The 8,397-nt window shown below is 47.5% G+C and overlaps 3 protein-coding genes across 3 annotated transcripts in view; 2 read left to right on the top strand and 1 right to left on the bottom strand.

Annotated features, from left to right (window-relative positions):
- Nucleotides 1-4,106, top strand: part of NRBP1 (nuclear receptor binding protein 1) — a 14,934-nt gene extending 10,828 nt beyond the window's left edge. The window contains exons 11-18 of the mRNA XM_042780678.1: nt 2,126-2,258; nt 2,449-2,554; nt 2,708-2,758; nt 2,852-2,987; nt 3,184-3,237; nt 3,326-3,389; nt 3,860-3,915; nt 4,002-4,106. Coding sequence (XP_042636612.1) covers nt 2,126-2,258; nt 2,449-2,554; nt 2,708-2,758; nt 2,852-2,987; nt 3,184-3,237; nt 3,326-3,389; nt 3,860-3,915; nt 4,002-4,106 — 705 coding nt within the window. The remainder of the gene's footprint in view (nt 1-2,125; nt 2,259-2,448; nt 2,555-2,707; nt 2,759-2,851; nt 2,988-3,183; nt 3,238-3,325; nt 3,390-3,859; nt 3,916-4,001) is intronic.
- A 635-nt stretch (nt 4,107-4,741) lies between these two features.
- On the top strand, nt 4,742-6,101 carry KRTCAP3 (keratinocyte associated protein 3). The gene is made up of 6 exons (XM_007938836.2): nt 4,742-4,769; nt 4,905-5,089; nt 5,169-5,228; nt 5,396-5,602; nt 5,720-5,854; nt 5,994-6,101. Exons 1-6 carry the CDS (start codon nt 4,742-4,744, stop codon nt 6,099-6,101), a joined length of 723 nt encoding a protein of 240 aa, XP_007937027.1.
- Nucleotides 6,102-6,468: 367 nt separating this feature from the next.
- Nucleotides 6,469-8,397, bottom strand: part of IFT172 (intraflagellar transport 172) — a 52,745-nt gene continuing 50,816 nt past the window's right edge. The window contains exons 43-48 of the mRNA XM_007938835.2: nt 8,013-8,108; nt 7,734-7,793; nt 7,550-7,648; nt 7,054-7,207; nt 6,775-6,866; nt 6,469-6,558 (exon numbers count right to left, since the gene is read on the bottom strand). Of these exons, the coding sequence (XP_007937026.1) occupies nt 6,469-6,558; nt 6,775-6,866; nt 7,054-7,207; nt 7,550-7,648; nt 7,734-7,793; nt 8,013-8,108 (591 nt within the window). The remainder of the gene's footprint in view (nt 6,559-6,774; nt 6,867-7,053; nt 7,208-7,549; nt 7,649-7,733; nt 7,794-8,012; nt 8,109-8,397) is intronic.

Genomic DNA, 8,397 nt, shown 5'->3' with positions numbered 1-8,397 from the left:
CCCTTCAAGGCTCAGGGGTCCAAGATTATCTTCTGTGTCTGTGTTAATTGGTTTCCCTTTTCTTTGTTGAAGAGGGTCTGTGCAGTCCTTCTGCCTAGTCCGCCATCTTGCTGGAACCAATATTCTCATCTTTCATCATACCAGGAAAATTATCTTCCAACAAATCTTTGACAATTTTCTCTGTGGTTTTATTTGTCTCTTCTTGTTCTGGAATTCCGATTACACTCTGATTATTCCTTTTGATAGTATCTCACATGAACCGTAGGGTTTCTTCATTTTGTTTTGATCTTTTTTCTGATTTATCCCTTTCCAAAGAGGTGTATCACGTATTTGCCTTCAATCTCACTGATTCTGTCTTCTACTGATTCAGTTCTGCTCCTTTGCCCATTCAATGCCTTATCTATTTCTGGAAATTTAGTATTAATCTTCTTGATTTCTGTGTGTAGATTTTGTATCATTTCTAATTTTTCATTTATTTTGTCCTTTAATTTTCTTTCAAAATTGTACTAGGGTTTTCTCTGTGTTTTCCTTGATCTGTCTCTCAATTTGTTGAAGATACCTAAATATAATTCTTTTGAATTTCTGATAAGGGAGTTCTAATGCTACGTCTTCTTCAGGGATGTGTTTTATTTAGGTCTGTATCCTGGTCCCTTGTTTCTCCTGCTTTATCTTGCTTGCTTGTGTGGACTGTGATTTTCTGTTGTCTCTGAGGCATTGTGACATTTTTGCGTTTATATTTAATTGGTGATTGTGTGTTGGAGTGACTTTTTTTTTTTCATTTTCTTTGTTTTGTTTGTATGTTATCTGCTCAAGCAGGGTATTGTGTTCTTCTGTTTGCTAGTTAACAGCACTTAAATACTCACCACCTGTCTCCTTTCCTGTTTTCAGCCTCTCATATGTCCCTGCTGACCTTGGCAAATGGAGCCTATTTTTAGGACCCTGGAATTCGAATGAGAATGCTATCATTTTAAAATCCAAAATGTTTGCTACTTATAAAGATTCAAAATGGCTGTATCCCCGATCACTTTAAATATCGAGAATGTGCACCACTTGTAAATATTCAAAATGGCTGTGCCCTCCCTCACTTTAAATATCTAAAATGGCTGCCACTTACAAACATTCAAAATGGCTGCACCCTCCGGACAGTGGAAAGTCAACAGCTCAGGTTGTTTCCTTCCTTGCTATTTCCCTTCCTAGTCATTGGCTACTAGTGCAGTTGTCCCTGCAGTCCTTGGTGACTAGGGTTTATATTTAGGCCAATTCTCAGGTCCCAACACCACTTGGAAATATTCAGGCTATTGGTCCCATCAGAGTAGCTGATAGTCCGCAGCTCCGACCATCTCTGTACTCACTATTTTTGTTCAGGTTTTTCCACTAGTTGGTGCCTAATCCACTTCTGCATAGTTTTCAAAGCTCAGGGCTCCAGAATTATCTTCTATATCTCTGTCAATTTGCTTTTCTTTTCTTTGTTGAAGAGTATCTGTGTCGCTTGTCTGCCTAGTCCTCCATCTTACCGGAAGTCCTCATATATCTTTAGATGTTCTTTTGACTGCTAACCAGAATGCTGGCAGTTCAAACTCACCAGCCACTCCTCAGAAGGAAGACTGGGCAGTCTACTTCCATAAAGATACTGCCTTGGTACCGGGAACAGCCGAGCCCCAGACCAATGGACACACTAACATCATCACATAGACATGTTGTATGCTGCACACAGATACATAGCATTCACAGCAGGTACAGCCTGGAACCTCCTTTGGGTAAGGTCTGGCTGTAGGGGCTCAAATCAGACCTCATACCTTTACTTAGGCAGTAAGTGGGCTAAGAGGGCAGAGGTAGAAACTAAGGAAAAAGAAATCATAAGTTTCAACAATAAAGAAAGCAAGTTCGTGTGTGGTTGGAAAGCAGAAAAATAATTAAAACCAGAAGATAGTGAATGTTATCTTTCATATAATACCTTATAGTTTTCAAAGCCCTTTCAGATACACTTCTCAGTCTGTTCAGTCAGCAAGCACTAAGTATCTAGTATGTACAAAGTCTTATGCTAAGTTTAATGAGAGATATAAAAAGATAGACCTGATGGAGTGCTTGCCAGATACATGCTTTAGTTCCTTGTTCCCTTTTTTAGGAGTTCATTCAAAAGTGCCTGCAGTCTGAGCCTGCTCGCAGACCAACAGCCAGAGAACTTCTGTTCCACCCTGCACTGTTTGAGGTTCCCTCGCTCAAACTCCTTGCTGCCCACTGCATTGTGGGACACCAACGTGAGTTTCCTTGGCTCTGCTAGGAATCTTCTTCCAGCTTAGATAGAGGGCTGTAACTATCATTGGCATGCTCTCTTTACTATTTCCAAAGGGATTCTTTACCCAACAGAAAGCCCATACCTTCTATGACATTAAGGAATCTTAATATGACTATTCCTCCATAACATTCCCACTTCATTTTACCCTCCAGACATGATCCCAGAGAATGCTCTGGAGGAGATCACCAAAAACATGGATACCAGTGCTGTACTGGCTGAAATCCCTGCAGGACCGGGAAGAGAACCAGTTCAAACTTTGTAAGTAACTAACTGAAGAGTCTGAGATGGACAGGTCGCTCAGTGTTACCGAATGGGTTCTGTAAACTGTCCATTCTCTGGGAATGATTGAATCTGCTATTTTGCTTGTCTCCATTTTTTTTTTTTTTTTTTTTTCTTTCTTCTCTCTTCTAGGTATTCTCAGTCACCAGCTCTGGAATTGGATAAATTCCTTGAAGATGTCAGGTGAGAGAAGAGTGGAGACATACTTCCTAGAGGAAGCAGGGCTGGGTGACCTAAGGCATTCATAGAGCCCATGTGACCTTTATCTCCCACCAGGAATGGGATCTATCCCCTGACAGCCTTTGGGCTGCCTCGACCCCAGCAGCCACAGCAGGAGGAGGTGACATCACCTGTGGTGCCCCCCTCTGTTAAGACTCCAACACCTGAACCAGCTGAGGTGGAGACCCGCAAGGTGGGGGCTATGTGGGTGTGGATGTCTCAGTGGTCATTGGTCATGGTAGAAGGGAAGCAGAGAGGATATTTCAAATAAGGCTTTGTCCTTTAGAGGAAGAATGAATTTCTGCTCCCTGGTAACCATGTCCTAAGAGTTAGAAAGGCTTCCAAGGGTTGAGTCTACTTTAGTGACTCTCTTTTCCCTGTCTCCCTAGGTGGTGCTGATGCAGTGCAACATTGAGTCAGTGGAGGAAGGAGTCAAACACCATGTAATGCTCATTGCCAGGGGTTGCATTGGGCTGGGTGGCCAGAGGGTAGGGGAGAGAAGCCTTATTTTCTGACTGTCTTATCCTCTAGTTGACGCTTCTGTTGAAGCTGGAGGACAAACTGAATCGGCACCTGAGCTGTGACCTGATGCCAAGTGAGTCTCCTTTCCCTAGGAGCATGGAGAGTCTATGAGCCTTATCCTTGAAGGACATAATTGGGTAGAGGAGGTGACAAGGCAAATAACACATTGACTTACATAGAATGTATATTTTAGCTTCTAAAATTGGTGGGTGGCTCTGATAGTTTTGCTTGTATCATTCTTCCCTGGCCCAGCTAACCCAATTAAACAAAAAAAACAAACACAACATGCTGCCCTTGAGTCAGATCCGACTCACCAACCCCTCCTTGGGTTTCCAGGCCACTATCACTATGGAAGTAGATTGGCCAACCTTCCTTCTAAGGAGTGGCTGGTGGGTTTGAACCGCCAGCCTTCTGATTAGCAGTCATATGCCTTAGGCACTATGCCACCAGAGCTCCTGTTAACCCAGTTAGGGCTATTTTAAAGGTTCTGTGCCCCTCATTCTCACACTGTACTCAGCCCCTCCTGTTTTCTTTTTCTACCAGATGAGAACATCCCAGAGTTGGCAGCCGAGCTGGTGCAGCTGGGCTTTATTAGCGAGGTGAGGTTTTTTTCCTTTATCTGCCCTGGCTGCCTCCATTCTTTTTCTTCTCTCAGTCCCTGTCTCACTGAGCTCTTCTCCCTCAGGCTGACCAGAGCCGGCTGACTTCCCTGCTAGAGGAGACTCTGAACAAGTTCAATTTTGCCAGGAACAGCACCCTCAACTCAGCCGCTGTCACCGTCTCCTCTTAGAGCTCACTTGGGCCAGGCCCCTAGTCTGAGCTGTGGCTGTCACTAGATGTGCAACAGCCCTCCTGACCCTCCCTGCCCATGTCTCTTCTCCCCCCAGTCAGTATTACCCTGTGAAGCCCCTTCTCTCCTTCATTATTCAGGAGGGCCTCGGGGACTCCCTGGTTCTGAGCATCATCCTACCCCTCCCTACTCCCTCTCTTCCTCCCCTCTGCACTTTGTTTACTTGTTTTGCACAGACGTGGGCCTGGGCCTTCTCAGCAGCTGCCTTCTGGTTGGGGGCTAATAGCTGATCTGCTGGCTCCTGCCCAGCCTGTGTGGAAAGGAGGCCCATGGGCACTGGGGGAGCTGAATTCTATCCCGCTGGGGCAGACAGGCGGGAGAGAAAGGTGGTGCTGCAGTGGTGGCCCTGGGGGGGCCATTCGATTCGCCTCAGTTGCTGCTGTAATAAAAGTCTACTTTTTGCTAAATGTGTTCGTGTGTGCGTTTGGCCTTCCCCGCTAGGGGGAGCGGGTCTCCGAGCCTGCCGCCAGGGGCGTGGTGGTTGGCTTCAGGTAGTAATCGAGGCGGAACTGGGCCGTGGGGCGGGGCCAGGAGCCAGGTAGAGCTGCCTAGCGGGCGAGGTGCGTAGGTGCGGGATGAGGTGCTGCAGCCTTTGCGGATTTGGTAATTTGCGGCCCTTTGGCTTCCCTGCGACCACTCCCTGCCCACCCTACAGCCCATGCTTAACTTGAGGCTGCCCACGACCGGCTTGCCCTCCCTCTCCCCGGCTCAGGCCCGCCCCTCCCCCGTGCTTTGCAGACGCGGCCCAGGGGCCCCGGCGGCTTATGCGTGTGGGGCTTGCACTGATCCTGGTGGGCCACGTGAACCTGCTGCTGGGGGCCGTGCTGCACGGCACCGTTTTGCGGCACGTGGCCAATCCCCGCGGCGGCGTCACACCGGAGTACACCACTGCCAATGTCATCTCCGTGGGCTCAGGGCTGCTGGTGAGCGGGGTGAGCTGGGCGGGGTTGAGGGCGGGAGCGCTGGGAGCAGAGCAGGCCTCAGGCCTTGTGTCTTTTACAGAGTGTTTCCGTGGGACTTGTTGCCCTCCTGGCATCCAGGAACCTTCTTTGCCCACGACTGGTGAGAGGGGACTTCTGGGGCTTGTAAGGAGGCCTTCAGCCAGACTAATGGGGGTTGACTCATCTCTGTCCTTAAATAGGGAGGTGCCTCAAACAGAAACTGAGGTGTCTAGTCAATGGGAAAGTTATTCACCCTCAGCTGCTCACTCTGATCTTCTGCCTGAACAGCACTGGGTTCTGCTGGCACTAGCTCTGATGAACTTGCTCTTGTCTGCTGCGTGCTCACTGGGCCTCCTCCTTGCTGTGTCACTCACTGTGGCCAATGGTGGTCACCGTCTCATTGCTGACTGCCATCCAGGACTGCTGGATCCTTTGGTACCACTGGACGAGGGGCCTGGATATGCTGACTGCCCCTTTGACCCCACAAGAATCTATGTAAGCACATTCTCTTTCTCATCCTTTTTTTAAGTCTTCAAAGCCCTTTTAATATTCTCTATTTACTGCTCCTGCCCCACTCTCTGTTAGTCCCCATCCTTCATTCTTGCCTCTTAGGATACAGCCTTGGCCCTTTGGATCCCTTCTTTGGTCATGTCTGCAGTGGAGGCTGCTCTATCTGGTTACTGTTGTGTGGCTGCACTCACTCTCCGAGGGGTTGGGCCCTGCAGGAAGGAAGGGCTGCAGCGGCAGGTAAGGAAGATGAACAGGAAGTGGGGAATGGGCTCTCCAGCTGCGAAACTTGTGAGGTGGGCAGAAAAAGTTTAGACTGTTGAAAAGATGCTGACCTATAAAATCAGGGCCAAGGTACTAATTTCACTTTTCTTTGCAGCTGGAGGAACTGGTAGAGCTTGAACCTCCTAAATGTAAAAGGCAGGAAAATGAGCAGCTACTGGATCAAAATCAAGAAATCCAGGCATCCCTGAAAAGTTGGGCTTAGGACAGGTAATGAACCATGAGGGATGTGGCTTGGGTAAGAGGTGGGGAGAGGGAACTGCTCTTAGAACTGGATCTAGTTCTTTGCTCTGCTGCTTTCCTCTCTGACCTGGGCTATCCCTTCTTTTAAGCAGGTGCTGTTCAGAGGTTCGTTTCACAAGGGTTTGCCACTAAGCAGGGGGCCCTGACCACTAAGACAATATAAACAGTTGTAATAAAATAATTTCTTTGTCCATTTGATTATGATTTCTTCGGGGGAAAAAGGACACTGGGCTGGTACTGGGCATGACCTTGGTCAAAGAATACAGTGGTCTCAGATACTTATAAAACTTTAATGACGGAGAGGCCCTAACTTCCCTCAACTCTATCAGCTACTGAAAGGAAAAGCTGGTGCTGGGTAGCCCTCCACACCACTGACTGATGAATTTCAAAACATCCTGGCACACTGGGCTGTGGGACGTCTGTGAGTAAATGGAAAGAATATGAAAGGAACACATTAGCACTGCTAAGAAAAAACACCCCAATATAAAGAAAATCAGTTCCAACTCAGTTTCACGGGGAGCAGGGTTCAGGGTCTACACCCCCCCGTCCTTGACAATCCCACCCACCCTTCTAGTATTTTGGGGGTTTTTCCCTGGTGCTGTTCTCCCTGCCTTCATCCTTCAAGTCTCTCTAACCTTGATGGCCATCAGGAACTTATTCCAGTTGTCCTTGTTTGCTGCCTTCCCTGGCCGCTTAAATTCAATTTTGTTCCTCAGAATGGGGTATCCTGTGGAGCAAGAAAAAAGATGAACTAGGATTTGAGGGGGTAAAAATGAATAACCACCTGGGGGTAGTAGGGTGTGCCTATCTTCTGTACTCCCTACTGAATAACAGTAAAATAAAGTTTGTCAATTCTACTACTATTTTTTCCTTTCCACCCATCACAGGATATGGGGTATTAAAGGGTTGTATACCTGTAATAAGGCAAGGTAGTGCCCGAACTCCAGTGCTTGCTGCCACCAGGGATGCCTCATAGGCACCACGCTCATCTCGGGGCAGAACTTGTTCTAGCCGTTGGTCCATGGAGACTGTGAGCACCCAGTCACGAACCTCTTCTCTTTGAGCCTCCTGGGAAGGACAGAGGGAGCAGCAGCTTCACACAGGGCAGGGCAAGTGGGCAGTGAGTAAGTGAGAGTTTGCTAAACTCTCATCTTGTACACCAGCTTTCAGCCATAAATTATGTCCTTGGATTGGGATTACAGTCACAGTCTTATCTTTCTCCTCTGCTTCTACTTCCAGTGAAGGAACAATGAGGGCTGAGGACCTTCCAAAGATGTAGCACAAAGATGTTGCTGACTAATGTCCATTAAAAAGGGTTAGGAGGATCAACCTAAAGTGTCCAGTGTCCTCCCTTCTCAATGTACTCACACACTGGTGAGGCCTTCCCATTATCCAACCCTGTGTCCTTACTGGTACATGCTGCTTGGCTGGGAGTGGCACCTCAAAGGGAATGTCTGTATCCTGAAAGTCGGAGTGGTCAAGGGCATCCAGAGTCCCTTCTTCAATTGCCTATGGCAGAGAGGGCAGCCATGAAATACGCATAGCTTGTGACATGCAAAAGCCTCCCAACCTCTGCTACAACTTCCCTACTCACATCAGTCAGATCCAAAAAGCGGTTGAGGAAGATGAATGCCATGTTCTCCCAGCCAACTGCCTGTGGCAGAGAAAAGTTGCAAATGGGAATGAATAGCTAGGTACGGATGCTGCTGCTTCAGGGTGCCAGGGGAAACAGTTATAAGAGGATAATGGGAGAACCATGTCCTTCATAAAGCCAGCCCCACACTCAGCTTTACAAGAGCAGATGGGATATTCTCAACTTTCCGACTTTGTATTTCCTTATCTCCTCTGCCCCACCTTTCTTGTCCCAGCTCACCTTGGCAGCAATGCCAGCTTCATAGAAGGCCTTGTCTGCAGGAAGTAGCTGGGTGTGACGTAAGAGTGAAATGGAAAGCTTGGCAGCCACAGTTTCCTATAGATTAAAATTAAAACATTATGATCCTGGCACTATAGTGATTGAGCTAACAAACCAATGAGCTGTGTTTCAGGGTCTTAAAACTAAGGCAGCCGCAAATCAAAACAACAATGAGATACCATCTTGCTCCAGCACTAGTATCAAAGTTCAACAAGACAGAAAATAACAAATGCTGGCGGGGTTGTGGAGAGATAGGAACTCTCATACACTGCTGGTGGGACTGTAAAATGGTACAACCATTGTGGAAAGCAGTATGGCGATTCCTTCAAAAGTTGGAATTAGAAAT

This window comes from Orycteropus afer, unplaced genomic scaffold, assembly GCF_000298275.1.
Source record: "Orycteropus afer afer isolate SDZICR_OR568_19922 unplaced genomic scaffold, OryAfe1.0 scaffold00054, whole genome shotgun sequence".
In the NCBI taxonomy this organism is placed as follows: Eukaryota; Metazoa; Chordata; class Mammalia; order Tubulidentata; family Orycteropodidae; genus Orycteropus; species Orycteropus afer.
Note: the sequence above shows the minus strand (reverse complement) of the source record. Positions and strands in the feature narration are given on the sequence as shown.

Coding starts and splice junctions, on each gene's coding strand:
- KRTCAP3 (XM_007938836.2), top strand. CDS start 4,742: ATGAGGTGCTGCAGCCTTTGCGGATTTG. Junction 5,229..5,395: donor ACCTTCTTTGCCCACGACTG/GTGAGAGGGGAC, acceptor CTGCCTGAACAG/CACTGGGTTCTGCTGGCACT. Junction 5,855..5,993: donor AGGAAGGGCTGCAGCGGCAG/GTAAGGAAGATG, acceptor TTTTCTTTGCAG/CTGGAGGAACTGGTAGAGCT.